The following is a 22,696-nucleotide window of genomic DNA, read 5'->3' on the forward strand; positions in this document are numbered from 1 at the left end:
ATGTTAGCGCTTTGTTCCAGCTTCAGCTGTTGTTAAAACGCTATATAAACCAATATGTATGTATTGCATTGTATTTTGGACAGCCACCCTCATGTCAAGGTCATAACACCAGACCCATATAATTTTGGAATTAACTCATTTTTCTGATGAAAGAAGAAAGTCTAAGATTTCTTACACTGCATTGAATGTTTATGTAGTCCTAAAACTCAATATTTTGTGGGTCCTGGAATTCGAGTGACAATGACAAAAACCCCGGCACTGGAGTGGAGACAATTTTGCACATCTGGCAGGGAATGAGTTAAATCACAACTTTAAAAAATATGTATTCTTTGAAATTATTCAGACTTAGCAAGTGTGATAAAACTCCATTATTCATTTTCGCTGACAATTGACATTTTAACTCAATCACTGCAAGATGATGTGCAAACGTATCCATTCCAGTTTTTGTCATTTTAAATTCGGAAATGACAGTGAATGAGTTAACATTTAAAATGGGACAGGTGACAACTGAAAACAGTTTCACCATTCAATTACGCACAGCGAGCAGAGCATTTGGCTAGTTGGGCTAAAGCTTTTACCACCCACTGGAATGCAAAGTATGCATTTCTTTGGGTGGTCGGTCACGCCATTTTCCATGCTGGTCTTGTTGTTGTTGTCAAAGGCGGGGACTTTGGGGTGAGGGTGGGGGGTTGGAGGTGGCTTAGCGAGCGAGCGAAGGCGGTGTAGCTATTTTGAAAGTGACCCATCTCATTGGGGCAGCCAACTGTGCAGCTGTCAGGAACCATGACAGAAGATGACCGATTCGGTAGTCGTGGAGGGATACGCCAGACTCAAAGAAGGAAAAAAGGTAAAGCTTTATTTATTTATTTATTCATTATTTTATTTGCAGGGGTGAATGTTGGTATCGAGTTTTAATGAAACAAAACTGCCCTCGTTTTTTTATATATCTTTGGCAGTGGAAAACTAGGTGGATTGTTCTTCACAAGCCGTCGCCCGTAGCAGGTAAAAAAAAATCATGAATGCAACAGTGTTGTGTGTTCTTCAAAATCTTTTTAAAATCACAGTTGTTAAATTTTCTCACATTGTATTGTCGTAATATAGATAATTGTTCCTTCTCGTTACATTATTTTCATCAAATCGCGGGTTAAATTTTTTTCGATGACTTATCTTGGAAATACCAACTATGATGAAAATCCAATTATTCATAATGTTGCTTTCTTGTCACCATACTACAATGCAGACTTTTCTTCATCTCTTTAATCTTTCAAGTTTGGTGTGTAAATTACTACTCGCTGATGAGTTGGGATTGTATCTGTACTGCTTCCGCATCCTGGGCAACTTCATTCTCAGGAGAAAAAAAAACGTCACTTGGCTCTCACCGGCTGTTTCATGCCCGTATTATGGCAGCTGTCAGCGTTAGTCGTACTGTAAATTGACATTGATTGTGTCTGCATGCCCCACATACTCACTCTTTGACGCCTTCAGATTGCCTCGTGTTGCTGGTTTTTAAAGACAAGTCGGACAAAGTCGATGGAAATAAGGAGCGGGCCAGTGTCACTCTGGAAGAGATCTGCGGCCTGGAAAGTGGACGGTGGTGCGAGGGTTTGCCGTTCACGCTGGCCATTCTTTGCCTGACCCAGGCGGCTCTGCTGAGTTTTGACAGCAAGGAGACGCTTCAGGCGTGGGAAGTCCGTCTGCGCTACAGCCTTGGAGAAGGTGAGAAGAGGCGCTATTGGCGAGGGCCTTTTCAAATTTAGACATTTCTTAATCATGTTGAGTTCACACAAGCTTACCGGGTACAACTGTGGACTCGGACCCGACAACGACCAGACGTATCTGGATAAATGACAAGGATGTAAATGTTGATTAGTCTCATTCGGGTCAATCAGGTTTTTAACATTACACCACTTGCCCATCAGCCGTATGTTCAGACCTTATAAGATCATGATTGTTTGTTGACAAGAGCACAACCGCTAATAAATTGGAGGATCAGACCTTTCTGAATAAGGTTTGCAAGATGACAACAATGTAATGGTTGGTTAGTTGCAGGTCGATAAGGTCTTGAAGCATTAACACGAGCGCACCTGGTCATTTGACACATTTGTAGATCAATTCCAGAATCACTGATAGAGAATGTGGCAAGAAGAGATTCTAAAGGCTGCATTGGCCCCGTGCGCTACATAGGAACACTATATGTTACATAAGAGAAGAACTCATAGTTGCCACTAATAGTAATGGTGACGGCGGCTCAGCTGAATGTTAAGGCAAGTGCTAATGGTTACGTTCGGGTACGTTCCAGGCCTTTGTGTACGCAGTTGACCGCCTAATGCCATCGAGAGGAGTATGTCATGGCAAGTAGAAATGTCACCTGTCCCTCTGTGGGTGTTCCAAGGCTTTTATCTAAGAGGTTGACATTTCCGCATATTCACAGTGACAACTGCAAGCACACTCATGGGAAGGAATGTTTTTGTCACGCTGAAGTACTCATGCAAAGCCATACGGAATGCCTACAGTCTGTCCAACCACAACAGTCCAATCAAGAAAATCATGCAATATTCTAGCAAAACTGCTACCCAGATCTTGGCAGGACTATGATTTTTATGTCATTTAGCAGATTGTTTTTATTTGTAATTTTTTTGTTCTGTTGGGCCTAGTTCACAGGTTCAGTGTCGGGGTCTTGGCGGGAACAAAGTTAGAGAGCGGCCCGGCAACTCTTCACGTGTGCAACAACTTGCTAGCTCTCGTCAGAGACGGATCCCCCGTTGTCGTGGGCCACTGGAACCTTCCGGACCTACGTCGATATGGGCCCGTACCAAATGGATTTGTATTTGAGGGAGGAACGCGCTGCGGCTACTGTAAGTCTATTGTACATGTAGGCATAGTAATGACTGTGTAAAAGATGCTTTAGTCGCTCGAGTTTCAGGACTAAGTAGAACATCTGCTGTTTGACAGGGAAGGATTCAGTCCTGAAAAAAAAAACAACCCCCACAGGCATGAGTCATTCATTGGCTTTCTTTTATTGTCTGAGCCATGTGAGTTTCTGGTGATAAGCAAAGGCACAATTGGATTGAGCCAACCATTTCAGCTTTACAATGACACACAATATTGTTAATGACAATGAACATAGCTCAGATACTTTCTAGAATTGAGAGAAGCAGCTAATGGTCTGTGGTCTTAGGGACAGGGTTGACACAAGGATGTTTTATGGGTAACAGCAGGTTTGTTGTCACAAGGAGGTCAGAGAGAGGGGCACTGCGCAACATTGTTCTATGTTCCTACAAAAACCTTGGCGCTCGTCGCTGCAGCGGTATAATGCATTCCACATTTTGGAGCAATTTGTTATGTGTTCCTTGATCAATGTTCAAAATGCCGAAGAACCTGATCCAATATATTCTTGTTTTGAAGTTTTCCACTTGCACTCCACAGGGGCTGGAGTTTTTCTGCTCACGTCTTCCGATAGTGAGCAAATAAGCTTTTTGTTTGACTGCATCGTCCGAGGTGTCTCGCCCACCAGGGTTCCATTCGGCCTCCAGCCCATCTTGCCAGGTCAGTCTTGGAGGTGTTTGATGCCGTGCCAGCGATGTTAGGCACATCCTACACACTGTGCTCCCCCCTTCCTAAAATGTTGCAATGCCACTAAATTATGCCTTTTTCTTTTCTTGATGTAATTGGCGAATATTCAGCGGCATTTTCAGTGGCTGCCCTTAGCAATGCCCAAAGTTAGACGCTGCTGTATGAACCGTATGACAAGGTCTGGGTAAAGACCGAGGAAAAGTGGATCCCACAAATGCATTTTTTTTCATGTCCGTACCGCTTATTCCTCATTAGGGTCACGGGGGTTGCTGGAGCCTATCTCAGCTGTCTTCGGGCACGAGGCGGGGGACACCCTGAATTGGTTGCCAGCCAATCGCAGGGCACACAAAGACATACAACAGTCACTCTCACACTCACACCAAGGGACAATTTGGAGTGGTCAATCTGCCTGCCATGCATGTTTTTGGAGTGTGGGAGGAAACCGGGGGACCCGGAGAAAACCCACGCGGGTCCGGGGAGAACATGCAAACTCCACACAGGGAGGCCGGACCGGGACGCGAACCGGCGACCTCTGCACTGTGAAGCCGATGTGCTAACCACTCGACCACCGGGACGCCCGGGATGGGATCCCACAAATGCAGACTCAGATATTTTGTACAAACAAAACAAAGTTTACCAACGGAAAAGCGCAGGACAACACAGAGAGATGCAACATGGAGCACAAACAAGGCTGCTGTGAACAAGGCAAGCGAGCAAAGGTTGTGATCAAAAATAATAGTCCGACAAGGGAGGCATGAAGTCCGTGGCTTAAGTAGGCAGCATGTGATTGTCTTGATCAGGCGCAGGTGTGCCGCTGGAAGGCGACGCCCCACCTTCTGCCTGGTACTGACATAAAGAAGAAAAAGAACAAAACAAGGCAAGACCTGACACCCCAAGGTTAGCTAACTTGCTACAGCAGCAAATTCCGTCGGCGGTTGATATTTGGTCGTACACTTTTTGAATTGAGATTCATGAAATATGAACTAAAGAAAAATGGAAAAGCGATGCTTTGCCCAACATTTTGATTTCACGACTCGTGATCAGAACGACGGATTAAACGTGAGGTATAAAAAAGACAGACGGGAGGATGCTTACTTCCTGGAACCGAAAGTAGATAGTCCTCTGGAAGAAAAGAGGACAAGCGAAAACCCCAGGCTCAATGTGACATGAGGTTTCCCCAAATCTAAAGACATTTTTGTAATCTCAGTCCGCTCTCATGAAATTCCTGAACAATGTGCAAGTTTGAAGTCTTCCAACTCAACTTGTTTTTGTTTTAACACCACATTTAACACCTCCAATTTCTAACAGCCAATGTTCTTGCCTACATACATCACAGTAAATGTGTTCGGCTAACCTGCGGGGGATTGTGGATATTCTTCCATTTTTCCATATCTGTACACTTAGATGCAGCCTATTCCCGTTGAAGAATAAATAGAAAGAAGGGTTTCACACGAGCAGAGCACACAAAGCCTCCTAATCAGTTGAGGCATCCATGTACCATCAGCCACAACATTCTGTGATATTTAATTTACACCAGATTCTTTTCTTACAGACAGTGTTTTTTAGGTATTCAATTACCTGACATGTTTCGGCGTGTACTTCCGCCTTTGTCACACTCTGACGAAGGCGGAAGTATACGCGAAACATGTCAGGTAATTGAACACCTAAAAACACTGTCTTTAAGAAAATAATCTCTTGTAAATTAGATATCAAGTGGACAGGATGAACTTAATACAACTATTCTGTGATATTGTTTACCGGGTGGGAAGAGCGTGCCCCTTATCAAAATAAGAAGTAATTCAAACATTATTTGTCTTATTATTATTATTAGACTATTTTATTCACTCACTTATATAATTTTCAATAGTCTTCTTCTTCTTTTCCTTTCGGCTTTTCCCTTCAAGGGGTCGCCACAGCAAATCAGTGTCCTCCATTTTTAGAGGTTTGATCCGCATGTTTGTTTTGGCCAAGTTTTTACGTCAGATTATAATTTTCAATAGTAAATTATCAATTTCTCCTTTTAGAAGAATGAATGTCATGAAATTATAGAAACAGACAAAACACTGTACTAAAAATTCAATAGGGGGAGGGATAAAATAGCACTCTTCTGGTTAATGTGCATCTGAATGTGGTGCAAAAATTAAACAAAAAAAAACTACATGGACATGACGTATTGCATTAGAGAGAATATAAGAGTTGTTCACACGGTCACGCGGTGGTGAAACACCCTTACAAGAACTATAAATAAACCATGTTGTGTTGCACAAATGGCCCGTGTGACCCTCTCCAAGGACATGGTACATGCACACGTGGCCTCAAACCGTTAAACCTCAAAGATGAGGTATGTTTTTATGCTAACTCAATCGACCTTGTGCATATTGATGACAGTGTAGGTCAGGGGTGGGCAAACTTTTTGACTCGCGGGCCGCATTGGGTTCTAAAATTTGACAGAGGGGCCGGGCCAGGAGCATTTGGAGGGAGTGTTAGGGCCGGAAATACTAAACCTAAAGCATTAAAGGACAACCGACGCCTCCGGACAAGTTATGTCCATAATTTATAAAATCACTTCAAATGACTTTGACTGAACGTATTTTACAAAGATTTCACAGCATATAGCTATAGTTTACGTTCTAAGACTTGCGCTGAATATTCACGAAGTCTTGTTTTCGAGTAGATGACGATCCCCATGTGACGTTTGGACCGCCCCTGACCGAGAAAGCGACACACAATGCATTTTGCGTTACTTTGTTTGGTCTGAAAACTTCGTGTTGGTCCGTATTGATGGCAAAATTAGAAGGAAAACACATAAATAACGCGATGGTGAATCGTTGTGTGTTGCACCAAGACTACTATTTGATATTCGCTGACGCAAATTCCCAGCTGACAAATCAGCCCATTTCCAACGGAGCTTGGGCGCAATCTTCTGCATTTTCTGGGTGCTACATTGCTGTCATTGACGGCTCGAATTGATATGGGAGGACTCCTTGAATCAATTGCAAACATTTATGCTTTCCTCTTCAGAACTATTTGAATCATATTCATAACTGGATGAGTAACAAGAAAACATCTTCTCCGAATCTGAAGCCATTGTTTTGATTTCGAGCAAGGCAAGACGTCTTGGTGTGATGTCACGAACAAGGGGGTGGGACCTTCTGAAACTGGCCATTTCCGGATTCATTTTGAAGTCATTTTTATTGGTGTTTTTCATTTAACTAAAAATGTCAGCCTGCCTGTTTTGGGTATTTTAGATGCTATAAAACGTTTTTCTGATGTCAGTGGGAAACACAAAAAAATGGTGCCGGTTGTCCTTTAAATGTAGTGTGTACACACCTCATAGCACAGTAAGAACCCAATTTATTAACTCTCTTTCAAATGTGAAAAATATCCCTGATCAGTTAATAAATTTGTCTCAAGGAATATGGCGTTTACAGACTATTTCGCAGATACTTGGAGGAGGAAATGGAAATAGATTAAAATAACATATGCACTGTGATTCATCAAGATTGCGTCTGTTTTTAATAAGTTTTCATTGAAGGGGCAAAGTTAAAGAAATCAACATTTATTGAAAAATGGAATCACTTTCATCATTCAAAACATATTATTCCACAACGAAATATTCAAGCTCAATAATACCTACTTGTGTTAAATTCCGCCAAATCATAGATGGTTTGTCCTGACCGTGCGCTCAACAAACTCCTCACTGACGCCCTAGCCTTCACGCGCGAACAATACACGTGTACCGTCGCCAAGCACACAGACATAGGCTACCTGCAGTGAAATTTGCATACTCGGCACGGCAGCCAATCAGAAGCCTGCTTCTTTCTTCCGGACTTTCGCAAGCGTTATAAAGTTGTGCAATTGAATATAATTTTCCAAAATAGATGCACAGAACCTCAGCCCAGAAGAAAGATTCAAAAGAAGCTAACAACATATGTGACGCTACAAAACGTAAATTTACATTAAACCGTGACTGGAAAGTGTACGTGAGACTCATGAAAGGGGCTGAGTGGCTCGTAGGAAGCAATGCAAACGTTGCATTGTGCACCACAATGACAATCGACTACTGCAGCAAAATCTAGCCATGAACATTTACCGCAAGGTAGCATTTGTAGTAGGTACATTCTTGATTTAAAAAAAACTTTATACTTTGTGACAATGTTTTTTCATGTGATTAGTTTTCTCATTGTGCTTCAAGTTGTGAAAAATGGGGCAGGCAACTTTTCAGTTATCTGCCCTGTTGACTGCTAATTTTTGTCATGAGTTTCACACTGTTTTTACTATAATTTAGGCAGGTTCGGCGGGCCGGATTAAAAAGCCTAACGGGCCGTATGTGGCCCGCGGGCCGTAATTTGCCCATGCCTGGTGTAGGTCATCAGTCAGGGCTCAGTACATGGGGCTGGTTGTAAAGAGATTATATGTTCAAGCAAGATTGTTGGATTTTCATTCTCTTGTGCTTTAGCTGGATGCTGGGAACATAACGCATTCTCTGATAAAGTACTTTTGGTTTTTAATCCAAGCAGTGAACTCAAAGGCATTCAGTCATAAGCCGAAGCACCAGAGGACGATCCTCAGCATTCAGGTGAAAATAAAACTTTTAGATATGCTCTCTGGAAGGGTGGAGTTAGCAGCCATGCTTGCACCCATGATACATGGTCTGGCACGGCCCCCAAAAGAGAATATGCATCTTTTTAGGGGCTTTCTGTGTGTACGTGGGGCCTACATTGGTCAGGTACAGTGGGAAATGGATAGTCGTCGAAGGCAGGCGGGACCTTGACGGTCCCATCTGGGGTTACAGAAGATAACTCCATGGATGTGAAATGGCACCTTCCTGGAAGTTAAAGGACAACTGACGTCACTTTTTTGTTTTTTAACTGATCAGGGATATTTTTCACATTTGAAAGACAGTTAATAAATTGGGTTCTTACTGTGCTATGAGGTGTGTACACACTACATTTAAAGGACAACCGGCACCATTTTTTTGTGTTTCCCACTGACATCAGAAAAACGTTTTATAGCATCTAAAATACCCAAAACACGCCGTATGATATTTTTAGTCAAGTGCAAAACACCAATAAAAATGACTTAGTGTCCAAAATCTGCAAAAAATTGAGCTGCGAATTGGGCATTTTCAGAAAGTCCCGCCCCCAGTTCGTGACATCACGCCAAGACGTCTTGCATTGCTAGTGAATCAAAACAATGGCTTCAGATTCGGGGAATATGCTTTCTTTTTCACATCCAGTGATGAATATGATTCAAATAGTTCTGAAGAGGAAAGCATACCTGTTTGCAATCGATTAAAGAATTTATTTGTGCCATTTTGAGGCAACATTGGTGGAAAATCTCTCACCCAAAAAAAGAGGCACACGATGGCGACCTCCTGTGGCCACCTCCGTTTCCACAGGCTGATAAATTCCTTATATGGCGCTTGGATGCCCTCTTCTGGCCTTCTGGTGGCTTTTGGGTGCAACACGGACGTCCCCAGACCAAACAAGTACAGCAAAATACATTGACGTGATGGAAGGACCGCTACAATGCGTCTTTTTTACGGTCAAGGGCGGTCTTTTAGTGACGTCACGTACGGACTCGTCACCAACTCAAAAACAAGACTTCCTGAATATTCAGCGCGAGTCTTAAAACGTAAAATATAGCTATATGCGGTGGAATCTTTGTAAAATACGCTCAGTAGAAGTCATTTGAAGCCATTTTACAAATTATGGACACAACTTGTCCGGAGACGTCGGTTGGACACACTTCCACTCCAGAGTTGCACATGTTGAGTGGCGCTGAGCAGGTGTAGGCATACTCATTGGCTTCATGCCATGGTCAGCCCTGTGCATGACAGAGTAGTCTCAACAATCGACTCTGGTCATGCATCAGAGTCATGTTATCAGACTTGCAGCCATGTCTTGGACAAACGAATGAAGGTACAGTCCCCCAATAAACACCTAGTGATGTTTTGGCTTCAATGGTGTGGGAAGATGCCAGTCTGAACTGAAGCATCCAGTTTGCTTGCTTCAATATTGCATTCCTGGGAATGCTTCAGAATTGCATTGCTGGTAATTGCAGATGGTATGGTTCTGCTGGTTACATCAACTCTCACTGGAGTAGTTTAGAGTGGTTGGGATGAAAATCAGGACCTGCAAAACTGACACCATGGGCCTCAGTAGGATATGGGTTGAGTTCCGTCTCCTAGTCGAAGATGACAGTACGCTGAAAATGGAGGCGTCCAAGTATCTTGGGGTCTTTTTCATGAGTGAGGGAAAAGTAGAGTTGTAAATTGACAAGCAGAATGGTGCAGTGCCTGATGTGATGCAGACTCTGTAACGGTCTGGTGAAAGAAGACCCGAAAGACAAAGCTCTCAATTTAACCGATCAAGCTGTGTCCAACCACAACTCTGGTCACAAAGTGTGGCTCGAAACCCAAAAGAGTAATAACACTTTTAGAGATAGGGTGATATACCCAGTTTCGTTGAACATGAATGCTGTTCTCCAAGGACAAGAATGGAGCCTCCAAGCTTATGTCTTATCATCATTCTCTTTGACAGATCCAAACACCAGTCAGATCAACTCCGAGGAGAGGCTGAATCATGAGACACAGGAATTGGAGAAGCGATTGAGCATGCTCTCCAATCGGAACAGCACAGGTACATATATCTATTTCCATGAAATGGCCACTTTTTTGCTGGACCGTCTTTGATCCTCGATCCGGGTACCTTTACATCATTGTCCCTCATAATTGTCCTTTATCTCAGCCCATCCTCGTACTTTTGAAGTAGCTCACATAGAACATTGCCATATTTCCTTAATAGCTAGGTAGATTGTGAAATGTCTGACCGTAGGCATTTTATGTTGTATGACTGTACACCAGTGGTGGTCCGTGAATTTCATAGCTAGGCCTTCAGGAGTGCTGTGTCTGAATAAATCCAGACTGAAATAAGTGTGGTGTGATTTACTACAAGTCCATTAGGGGGTACCATTAGCCAGGAAATAACTGACTGGCCTTTCTTAATAATGCCCATTTTTTTCTTGAAAGGTCCGTCTAGAAATTGGCTTGAACAGTAAATCCCCAACCAAATATTTCACACTATTTCAGTGGGTTGACAAAATTGCTATTAAATCCACACAATATATTTGCTTATGCAGCTGGCTACCTATACAGTGTCCTAGCTCTGTCCAGTATGCTCTTGTCGCTAGTAGCTTGTGATCAGAGAAGTTTTCGCAAACTATGATTGGCTAGTGACTAGCCAATCATAGTTTGCGAAAGCTCTGACGTTGACCTGCGCCTTCAAGAAGGCGTTACTACCCCTTTTGGGTTGCCAACTACAAATCTTATTGGTTCGAGCAACAGTTTGATGGACAAATTGGTTGTGGCAGTGCCTACAGAACTGATTGTGAAGGCGTCCAGGTAGATTTCTGACACCGGTAACAAATGATGGTTGAAATGTGATTGGTTAAATGCTTAAATATGAAAACATACATCTGGATGCAGTGCAACAGGGGAAAAGTAATGAAAGGAACACAATTTATAATAATTTAATAATAATTCATGGACAAAATACAAATACAAAATCAGTCCATGATTCTGATATTTTTAGGCCAGCAGAGAAGGCTTTTGGAATTATTTAATAAGAATTCATGGACAAAATATAATTAGCATCAGTCTGTGATTCAGATATTTTTAGGCCAGCAGAGAAGGCTTTGCAGGGCTTGATGGTCCGCCACTGCTGTACATTAGGTATGTATAGCATTGGGATGAAATAACCTGCTCAAAAAATAGTGTTCGGCCACACTCTTGTTATTTTTGCCTCTTGACACCGCAGAATTATACCATCTGGAGATGATTAAAGGGGCAGACAAAAACCCACTTGCATCATTGAAAAACAAACAAACAAACAAACAAACAAACAAAAAATAATTCTTGGCCTCCGTCCATACAAATCAGTGTCCATCTCTGCTATTTCCTGACCATTCTTTGAAGTTTCATTGTCTGTAATACCCCAGTGATTATGCTCTTCAGTCCATTATAATACAAATTAAGTCTGTCGGTCTCACTTCCCTCAATCTTGTGATTTATAGCTGTCATTACGCGCCTTGCAACCAATGCTGCATTATGTATGAGCTCCTGATTAAATATCCTTAAAACATGTCTTATTTGCAGCATCGTCCATGTACTATGCATCCCCTGGAGGCGACGACCGCAGTATATCTGGCTCTTCGGACACCTCAGACACCAGCCAATCGGACGGCAGCGTTTCCAGTTGCTTGGCCATTTGGACCGAATCCACCAGTAACGTCTCAGAACACAATATTGTAGACAAAACAGGAGCCGGTGTGGAAAAGCAATTTGCCAACCATGGCGCAAATGGTTCAGGAGTCAAAGACCCCAGGCACCTCAAGGAAATGGGTCGACAGAGCTCCTTAGATAGCGGAATTGCCACCGGTAGTCATTCCTCTTACTCTGGAAGTTTCTCCTCATACACAGGAAGTTTGGACAATAGTGGTCGTGAGGACTTTGGGTCTGTTTTTTGTCTTCCTCCACACTCGACTCAAGATCTTAACCCATGTTATTGCCCCAATGTCTCAGGACGTGAGTACAAAGTACCAACCTCACTCAGGTATCTATACGACACTCCCAAAAGTCTGGCACAGGAGTGCCCAAGTACAGCAAAGGACTCTCCCGATCCTGCAGCAGAGTATTCAGAGGGGGCCGCTGAGGGCCACCTCAAAACCGTGAGCTCATGCAGCAGGAAAATAAGTGGGGGAACTTCTAGTGACAGTGAGGAGCCCTGTACAGTTAAAACCATCGTGATGATCTGCTCGGTATGCGGTGGACTTCAGGTAAGGCTGTCTTTGGTTTTTTCCACATGGTGTTTCTGTAGGCTATGCCACATTTAGTGTAACTACGTTATTTTTGAGTCCACAGAAAATGTATACACCATTGTGATTTCTTTTCCCAGTCGACAACATGTCATTCACAATGCGATTGTTGTACATTCTAATGTTTCAAATCCTTAAACAGTGGATGCCCTTAAAGCCTGCAAATGGTGTGGCGATACCTTCATTACCAGGTATGTGCAATCATGTGGTATATACAGTGTTCCCCCACTATTTGCTGGGAAAGGTACTTACTGTGGTGCGTAGGAAAAATCTGCAAGTTATTGATGACCACCCGCAAGGGTTTGTAATTGCCTATATAAGCCACGAGATCATGGCGAAGCAGCACACATGTCTGAATGAAACTCCCCAACTCACTTCCTTGACACTAAAATGCCACCAAATGCCATACAAACAGAGCAAACTGGTGAATTTGTGAATACCCAACCACAAATATGCAGGAGTTCGCTGCACAGCTACTTTTGTACACTGTCTCATGAGTTTTCTCCTGCATGGATAAACACCTGCATGATCACAAGAGGCATTTGTGATGAGAACATGTTTCTGCTTGCCCTGTGTGATGTTTCCCATCCAGCAGATCAGAGTATTGAGAGATTACCACGCAGAAGCAATGCCGGCATTGCTGTGGCAGTTCGCAGTTTAGACAAGACAAGTGAGGGTTCACCACTTCCCAAAAGAGGACGAGGGAAACTTGCAAGCCTTTTAGCTCAGATCCTGCCATATCACAGAATAACCAAGGAATCTAAAATCCACCACAATGACTTTTATGGAGCAATGAGTCCTGTGGCACACTTCAAATCCCAACCACTGTTTGGCTACCGTGCATCGGTGACTGATATCATTTACGAAAACTGTTTCAAATGCCGTGGCGGTCGTTGCTGGCCGCCAACGCGGGGCACCCCCGCCAAAATGCCCCACCACAGCAGAATCTTCAATGTCCAGTCCTTTCTAACCGGGCTAGACTTAAAGAAAAGCTCAGAAGAAAAGAGTTCAGCTCATGAGGCGCTTCAGGCAGATGGTCCAAATGCAGAGATGAATGGTCAGAGAATGACCACTGAAGGTAAGAAGCCCCCTTTCCTCTGCATCCTTGAAGCCTTTTTCCCCACTCTTCTCTCACCGTCAACCAAACCACAAATTTTTGTCTTGGGACTTTTTTGTCATCCTATTCTGCCTTTCCTTTCACTTTCTATTTGCCTTGGATCTGCTTCCAAGAACTTCAGCATCATCGGTTCCATGTGTTTACATTCCAAATGTGAAATTGATCACTACTTACAGTCTGATATGGTCATGTCACATTGAAAGTGATATATCAACATTACAAACCGCCAGGTTACTGGACCAATACAATAACCTCAGATTGAAATCGTGCCTGCCCTATTTTTTGTTGTTGTTGTGGTTGATGCCTGCACTCGTGTCTTGGAGGTGTGGACGAAAGTTAAATATGGCAATGGATTGCACTATCACTCAGGGTGCAGTATCCAAAAAGCAACATCAAATATTTTACACATTTACTTTATTGAGGTCTTAGAGCACAGGCGTCAAAAGTCAAGTCCCGGGAGCAAGACGCGACATCATTTTATGTGGCCTGCGTGAGCAAATCATGTGTGTCAACTGTCATGATCCTTGCTGAGTTCTTTACCGAAATGTAAAATTGTCATTGGCAAGAAATAACGTTGATATTTGATCGGCCTACCGAAGGAATTGGCCCGTGACAAAAATTTGTTTCACACTCCTGTCTTAGAGGGCTACTACATCCGCGAGGCTAATGCTAGTACCTTGCTTTCGTGAACCTAGTGCTCACAAACTTGTATAATGCTGAAATCTTAAGTGAAAAAATGTGTTTGGGGCTTCATTGCTCTGTAGATTTCTGCATATTGGAAACAAAGCAGTCTCCCGGGATACATGCATATTAGGAATGATCACATTTTACTTTTTCTCAAAGCAATGCAATGATTAAAAATGCTTTAGTACCTTTCAATTTACAACATTAATCAGTGTTAAAATATTTTGCATGGAGCATGAGTTTGTTCCATCATGCTCGTGATGAAAATGCTGTCGTATTAATTTCAGGGATCATTCAACTCATATTGCTGCAGAAAAAATAAGGTTCTCATCATTTTTTTCTTCTCCTCCTCACCCCTTGCCAGACAAAAGGCCCAGTGACAGAGGGGAGAAGCACAAAGCTGATCCTGCTTATGAGATCATGGAGAGCAGAACAGAGAGAACCTCAGAGGTAAGGGCTGCTACAAAACTCCCTAATCCGCTTTTCTGCGATCGATTGCTGACATAACCGAATGTGGAACCAATGGAGCTTGAAGCTATTATTATTATAATTATTATTTAATGTTTATATTTGAAAACAATAGATAATTTGTGTCATGCTATATTATTATGGAGATTCACCAACTTCTAAAAAAACGGCCTTGGTGTGACTTGGCGCAATGTGAGTAGCTGCATTTGTATCGTACCAATATAAAATATTAAGAATTGTATTTTGTTTTTGTGAAGAAAAAAAAATAAAAAAAATTACAACACACATTGCCCAAGCTGTCTTTTGGCAATTTTTAGATTGCCGTTACTTCAGAGGAATTTTTCATTGTTTTCATCTTGCAGGCGGAAGAAAAAAGCAAGTACCAACTGATGCATGGCTGCGCTCCAACAAAGGCGCTGCAAGAGGCAGAAGGTAAGAAGGACTCCATTGCAGTATCAACACAGCAGATGTTGATACTCCTGACTTATCCATTGTTATATGTGTATGGTCAAGTGTTGGGTTTTAGAGCTCAGGGTGGTCCTAAATCGCACCTTTGTATTGATATTTTTAGATGGATATTCTGTAGTGATATTTGTCAATTTGTTGCGAAATTGTGGTTCCATTGTATTGTTAGGTACACACTAGAACAGTAGTGAGGAGCGCCTCTCATAAGATCAGCTTTCCTCCTCAAACAGAGTTGACATTTCGCCATGTGCTGCAAATGTATACTCGGTGTGGGTACAAGCCACTCGCTGTAATGGGAACCATTACAGAACACTGCGCTTGTGAAAGGATCAATTTGGTTTCAATGCTTCTTTTAGACATCGCCAACAGGCTCCGCCAGGGTCTAATGGTCGTTCAGAGTGTTCCCTCTGGGTGTTTTGCAGACGATAACAGCTACCAACCGTTGAATTCATATGTAACATTGTTATAACACCTCAACTAAACCAAATATATTTTGGTTTTGTAAGCCAGAAGGGTGTCGGCAGTTTCTGATGCCAAAAATTCCCATAAAAGATTCAGGAATATCATGGAACAGAGGTGTCTCAAAGTTTACCTCCCAAGATATAAAGAACAATGATAAGAACGGATTTGTTTTCTTGATCTTAAATTTACAGTAACAAAACCTATAAAGGAAAAGAACGAAATGATGGAAAAAAAAGTCCAAGATTAGATGAGCAGAAAGTGGAGCAAACAATTACAATTCAAAATGTTTGGACCGATTACCGAAGTCATCTATATTAAGGCATTGTGAATAGAAATGTTTTATTATTTTCCTAATAGTGTTTTGTGACTTTTTTCCAGAAAAGCTCGATAAAAGCAATGACTAAAAATGGTTGAGAACAACTGAATACGATTATAGAGCACTTTAAAAAAAGGACCTTCAGCGAAAACAAAGTTCAATTTATAAATGCAGCAGAACCTACTGTAAGACAATTTGACATACAATTTAGATACAAAATAATTAAATCAAAGCATTTGAAACTAATAACTGACTAAAACAAGGGCACACTCTACAGGAGTGTAGAGAAAGAGCAGTGAGGGGACTCCAAAATAAAGTGAATTTTTAAGACACGGGTCATGTCAAAAAAAAGTAGCGAAACATTATAATGAAAAAATAAATAAATAGAAATGGTAGGCGGGTTGTTGTTTTTAGACGCCTGGCAAACAATTTATCACTCTAAAACATTTGGCCTAGTTGATGCCATTTGAATGACTTCTACACTCAGAAAAAGAATCGCCTCACTATTTTACTTCAAGGCACAGCGTTGGCGTACCATCCAGAGGCTTCGCTCACCGAAAGGTCTCGGGGCGACGCGACCTACGTCAATATTCCAGTGAGCCCCACATCTAAGAAGCAGCTCAACTACATGGAGTTGGAACTGCAGGAACCAGGCAACCGGGGGACTGTGGTATCTGCGACTGCACAGAGTAAGGGTGTGTTCAAAATAAACGACACTCAACCCCCCTTGGAGACCTTGCACTGGTTCACACACACGAGTGAGCAATTCTGAGATATAAATGTTATGATGGAGCCCGAATGTTAGCATTAGCGACTGAACACAGTGACACTCTTTGTTGTTGTTTGGACAGGAAAGGGCTCAAGCAAATACGCCCAGATTGACATCACTGCCACAGAGACAGCTCACAAGGTGGGTACCCAGCATGCTCTAAGCCGCCAGGAGGGCTTGCACACCTTGGAGCGGAGAAGAAAGGGAATGCCGCATTGATCTCAAGGACCAGCAAAACGCCTCCGATTACAAGTACTGTTGATTTGCGAGTATATATAGTTTTATTTATATTTGTACTACTGTTGTTTGCCCACCTTAATAACTTTTACTAAAAACAATTAGCTATTGTTTTTTCTATATGTCTGTAAATAAATCGTATTCTTGAGCTTGATGTGGATTGCTAAATGTAACACCTACAACCATGTACAATGTATGTATGAGTACATGGCTGACATTTTTCAGATTGTAAAACAATTTTGACTTTGATTGATAATATTTAATGACACCACTACTTTCTTATCCTTTGCAAATCATTACCTAAATACAAATATTTGTGAGCAAAACATGAAAAGAATTGAAGAAAAACTAAAAATCGATTTGTTTGGATGTGATTTTTGTACGAACGATGTCAGGTTATTAATCAATTTTGTCTACATTTATGACACATCGGTGGTTGGTTTGCATGTCAGAAACGCTAAGTTGTAATTTCTCTTTCATCGCATTTTCTAAAAACCATAAGAGTCCATCCACCCACAAGTGACTGGGCTTGTGTCAGTCATGAAGTGAGAATGAAATCTGTAATATCACGAGAAAAACAATTTGAATGTGGTGAGAATAAACAGCTTGTTGCAGACCAGCAGTGGTGCGACTGCTCGTTTTTCAGCATTCGCACACAGCATATTTTCACATCTTGGAATTGCACACAAAATGAGCTGTTCATATTTGTCTATCAGCAACCATACACTATGTGAGTCTATAAGCAATCAGTACAAAGCATTCGGTTCGATTGCCGGCACCTTTCTGGCAAGCAGGTGAAATGTGTTGTGGTTGTGTCTAGGCAGCGGTTACATAATTGCACGAAATAGGCGGCCATTCTCGAGATGTTGCCAGTTAACAGGTGTGAAGATTTCGCAAAAAAAGTGAAAGGAAAAAAAGCAGCTCAAGAACAACAAGAAAAGGCTCATTGAGTGACACAAAGTTCCATTTGCACTCAAGAAAATCCATTAATGATGCTTCACCTGAAGGGAATAATTGCACAGGTTAATGGCTGTTTTCCAAGCTGCTTATCAAATGCAGAAAAGGGATGACTGCAGACTTCCCTAGTATTGTGATAATGGATCGAACAGGGCGACATAATCAATGTGCTGATCCTAACAGGATCCAGAAACCATCACCTGACGGCAAAATGGACTATGGGAAAGGATGGAGACAGCAACCGGCATCAGGGAGTAATTTGGTCCAGCTTGTCACAGTTCTTGGAAGAGATTGTATAGTGTATGTGTTGATGTTCACTTTATTTTAAACATCCATCTTCTCAAAAAATAATAAAATAAATAGGCTCAGTTTTCACGAATATTACCGTATTTTCCGCATATAAGGCACACAGACCGGAGTATAAAGCGCACCCACAAAGACTGGTGTATTTTCAAAGTTGTTCCATATAGTCCACACAGGGATATAAGGCACACCTTCAATGAATGAAAAAAACACACACAAAAAACTTTTCCAAATATAATATAGTAACATATAAAATGTTTCCAAATACAGTGAGACCTCAACTTACGAACTTAATTGGTTCCCAGACAGAGTGTGTAAGGCGAGAAGTGTGTATCTCAAAAAAAGAATTCCCATAGGAAACCATTAAAATGGGAATAATCCGTTCCCGGGTTTCCATAAAATATACTTTTCAACTAAATAAGCCTTAAAACTACACACAATATACCTTATTCTATATATAATAAATGTGCTATTGTATTGCAATGAAAGAAATACACTGCATTGTATCATAAAGTCACTTTACTTACATTTGTGATGGTCATTTATGGCTTGATGGAATGGCGTTGGAGGTCGAAGGTCAAAGGGAATTGCATGAGGACTGTAATTAAAGAAATAAACTGTGCTGTAAAATAAAGTTTTATTTACCTTTTTGATGGTCGTTGATGGCTTATGGAAGGAGAGTCACCTTCCATAAGGACTGTTGGTGCTGTTCGGTCGTGTGCTTCCGCCGAAGATCACTCCGCCAGCCGTGGTGGGTGTGTATTATGAAAATCGTGCTTATTATAAGGTTTAATTTTCATACATTTGACGTTTGTAAGACGAAAAGTTGAGTCGGTAGTTGCGAGACCTGTTGTGGTTCAACATTACTTAACATATAAGGCACACCTGCATATAAGGCGCAGGGTAGTCTTTTGATGAAAATCAATGCTTTTGGGTGGGCTTTATACACCAGAAAATACAATACATATTGATTTGTATAGCGGTATATATACGGTAAGTTGTATTTTTGTGTGGAAAAATAATTACAAAAATACTAAAAGAATTTAATTGATAAACAATATAAGGGACCAAGTTGTAAAATTAGCGAAAATTAAAAAAAAATAAAAATGGAGAAACCATATTGAAAAAAGAAAGACAAAAAAATGAAAAAATAAAAAGACCCTTACCCACAGTCTGAACCTCAGCTCAATGAACCAGGTGATCCATCCTGTGAGTTTAAATTGTGGTTGTCTTTGACACGTAATGAGCTTTTGGCATAAGCCACTTAGATGAGTTGAAATCAATAATCAATGGTGTTCAAGATTGCCAGTCGACAAGAGGAAAGTCAAGGAGAAGAGGGGTGGGGGTGGCCGACGTGAAGCATCACTGGGATGCGCGAAAAAGCGGAGGAGGGAGCGCCCGCGCCGCGCACACAACACACTGCATGTGTTGCCTTTCAGTGCGCACGGATTGTACAGGGAGTTCTAATTATTATTGTTGTTATGACGCCAGGATGGATTGGCTCAATGGCACCGGACTGGACACATTCATCCACCTAAATTCCTCCTGTGGCTACTCATCAGCAGCTATCGCCAGCATCGCCGCCCTTGTAAGTTTCCTCATCTTGTTAACCGTGGTCGGCAACGTGCTGGTGGTGATCGCTGTGCTGACAAGCCGGGCACTGAAAGCCCCCCAGAACCTCTTTTTGGTCTCGCTGGCGACGGCCGACATCCTGGTTGCCACTCTGGTGATGCCATTCAGTCTCGCCAATGAACTCATGGGCTACTGGTATTTTGGCAAAGTTTGGTGCGGCATCTATTTGGCGTTGGATGTTCTTTTCTGCACGTCCTCCATCGTGCATCTTTGCGCAATCAGCCTGGATCGCTATTGGTCCGTCACGAAAGCGGTTGAATATAATTTAAAGCGGACTCCCAAGCGGGTGAAGGGCATCATCTTGATTGTGTGGCTCATGTCTGCCTTTATTTCCTCCCCACCGTTGTTGTCTGTGGAGAGCAACAAGGACAGAAGCGTTCACCCCCAGTGTGAGCTCAATGATGACAGTTGGTACATTGTTTTCTCCAGCATTGCTTCTTTCTTTGCTCCTTGTCTCATCATGATCCTGGTCTACGTAAGGATTTACCAGGTGGCCAAAACCAGAACTAGGAGCATGTCGGAGAAGAGAAAGGCAGACGGCGGTGACATTCAAACGGAGAACGCGCACTCCCAGTGTCCACCCACCCCGAGTCATCGGACGGCCACCCAGGGGCAATACACGGAGGAAGCCGACCTGGATGACAGCTCCTCCTCAGAAGGGAAAGCCGGCAAGAAGAAGCCAGACTCTCCTCGGGAGAACGCAAAGAAGGACTCCTTAACCAAACAGGCCGCGTGCAACTCAAGGGGTGGAAACAAACCGCCAGATCTTTTTGCCTCCAGGAGGAAACGGAGGAGCTCCATCGCCCTGAAAAAGCTGTCCCAAGCTCGGGAGAAGAGGTTCACTTTTGTCCTTGCGGTGGTCATGGGGGTTTTTGTGGTGTGCTGGTTCCCCTTCTTCTTCAGCTACAGCCTGTACGGTGTGTGCAGGGACTCCTGCAAGATTCCAGATCCCCTCTTTAAGTTCTTCTTCTGGATTGGGTACTGCAACAGTTCACTCAACCCGGCTATATACACTATCTTTAACCGTGATTTCAGGCGGGCCTTTCAAAAGATCCTGTGCAAGTCGTGGAAAAAGTCATTTTAGGATGTGGCAACTGAGCAAAATCTAATTTCCTGTTCAAGTGCTTGTTCACATTATTCCCACAGCACCTCTTCAAGCACTGCTCCTCAACCCGGCCCTTCATACCATCTTCAACCGTAATTTAAGACAAGCCTTCCAGATTGCAACATGCTCTTAGAAAACAAATGAATAAATAAAAATTATCTATGGCTAGCAACCTGAAATCTCAGGAGGGTTCAGTTTCAAGTCACGGTTGCAGATCTTCAGGAAGCCGCAGATTCAAGGACTCTTGTGCGATCGCAGACCATTTTGTTAAATTCTGGTTGGCAAACCGGCAATCTCAACCTGCTTAATTCAACAAAACTTTTGGAGAACATGAACAATATCACCTAAGATTGCTCATGTTTTTCAAGTCCTGGTTCCCCTGTAGTTTCTTTCACGTAATTATTAGACTGAAGGGAGTGCCATTCTTGGCATCCCACATGGGAAGCTCCTTGATTGACAACATGGAATGAGAAAAACAATCTCTCTGAATGTTCTGAACTCCTTTTTCCATAACAATGTTGCTCCAATTCTTATTCTCCTATAGCTGATCCTGTGTTGTTGTTTTTTCTTACACATCAAATTTATTGAATCAACAGTGCTTCTGATGGTCGCAGCCGGGAAGTGGGTCCCACATTGCCTCAGTTCCTTCAGATGTGATTAATCAAATCAATCACTTTTGGGCATTCCATATTTCCCACTCAGCATATATTTAATTCGATTATTTTTTTTCTGTGAGCATCCAATTTACTTTAATTGCATTCTGTGATGTTAAGATTCACTTTGAACCAGAGGGTATCAAAATGTGGGAGCTCCGACAAGAGCTTGGGGTCCACACGCTGCTATCCAAAGTTTACCTCACTCCAAAGCAGACTGAATTTGTCATGCCATCAAGGAAGCAGGTCCATTTTCCGGTCAACCTTGGCTCCACACCCGAGAGGCTTCGATTTCCTTCTCGTTATTGGCTCAATGCTGCGGAAGATGAGTGGAAGGGATGCCTTGAAGCCGGACTGGAGCAAGCATCCGTTTGCACGGGAAGTCCAGTAGCATCCATATATGCGATTCAAAATGCTAATGAAATGCACATGGCCCCAACAAAATTACAGTAAAAAAATGATGATGTCATTGCATGAGCAGTAGTTTGACTTGATGTTAAGACCTCATTCAGTCGTGCTTATACTGATCCCAGACCCAATGAGAGCATCAAGATATATTTACAAGTAAACTATTTTCAAAGTTGTTAAAAAAAGCTGTATTACAAGAGTTGATATTGAGTTAAAATTAACTAATTCACTGCCATTCCTGAATTGATTCAGGAATTGAAAATATGACGTGGGGCGAAATTCCTGAATTTGTATGGGTTTTGGTAACTGATAAAGCGCTCGTCAGACCTCTGGCAATGTTGTTCCCTCCCATGAGGTGGCAGCATTGTCCTTTTGTACAGCTTCCCCGACTTCCACTGCAGATAACTCAAGAACAGGGGTCGGGAACCTTTCTGACCAAGAGAGCCATAACAATAAAATATTTAGAAATGTTTTTCAGTGAGAGCCACACGCAGGCGCGCGCACACACACACACACACACGCACACAACACACACGCAAACACGCACACAACACACACGCACGCACACGCGGCCACTTTCCAACAAAATGTCAGAATATATTATTTAAAATAACTTTGTGATAGTACTAACCATTAACATGAATGGCATTCCGTTCCTCGTGATTGGTAA

At 42.3% G+C, this 22,696-nt stretch overlaps 2 protein-coding genes across 7 annotated transcripts; both read left to right on the forward strand.

Moving 5' to 3' along the window:
* The first annotated feature begins 712 nt into the window (after positions 1–712).
* LOC148902042 (protein Dok-7-like) lies at positions 713–17,587 on the forward strand. Of its 6 annotated transcripts, none has more exons than XM_088990226.1 (13): positions 713–847; positions 957–1,002; positions 1,486–1,716; positions 2,655–2,855; positions 3,427–3,546; positions 10,119–10,217; positions 11,732–12,411; positions 12,593–12,641; positions 13,043–13,528; positions 14,616–14,701; positions 15,082–15,151; positions 16,481–16,720; positions 16,814–17,587. In XM_088990226.1, the coding sequence occupies exons 1-13, from the start codon at positions 794–796 to the stop codon at positions 16,948–16,950; spliced, it is 2,499 nt and encodes an 832-aa protein (XP_088846352.1). In that variant the 5' UTR covers positions 713–793; the 3' UTR covers positions 16,951–17,587. The 6 variants fall into 6 exon arrangements, with proteins under 6 accessions (XP_088846352.1, XP_088846356.1, XP_088846357.1 ...); XM_088990230.1 differs by having other exon boundaries at positions 16,481–16,657; XM_088990231.1 differs by having other exon boundaries at positions 16,481–16,651.
* Positions 17,588–18,999: 1,412 nt separating this feature from the next.
* LOC148902043 (alpha-2 adrenergic receptor-like) lies at positions 19,000–20,987 on the forward strand. The gene has a single exon (XM_088990234.1). The coding sequence runs from the start codon at positions 19,652–19,654 to the stop codon at positions 20,942–20,944; it is 1,293 nt and encodes a 430-aa protein (XP_088846360.1). The 5' UTR covers positions 19,000–19,651; the 3' UTR covers positions 20,945–20,987.
* The last annotated feature ends 1,709 nt before the right edge of the window (positions 20,988–22,696 follow it).

The sequence above is a fragment of the Hippocampus bargibanti genome, linkage group LG02, assembly GCF_051943395.1.
Source record: "Hippocampus bargibanti isolate YZ-2025 linkage group LG02, ASM5194339v1, whole genome shotgun sequence".
NCBI classification, from domain to species: domain Eukaryota; kingdom Metazoa; phylum Chordata; class Actinopteri; order Syngnathiformes; family Syngnathidae; genus Hippocampus; species Hippocampus bargibanti.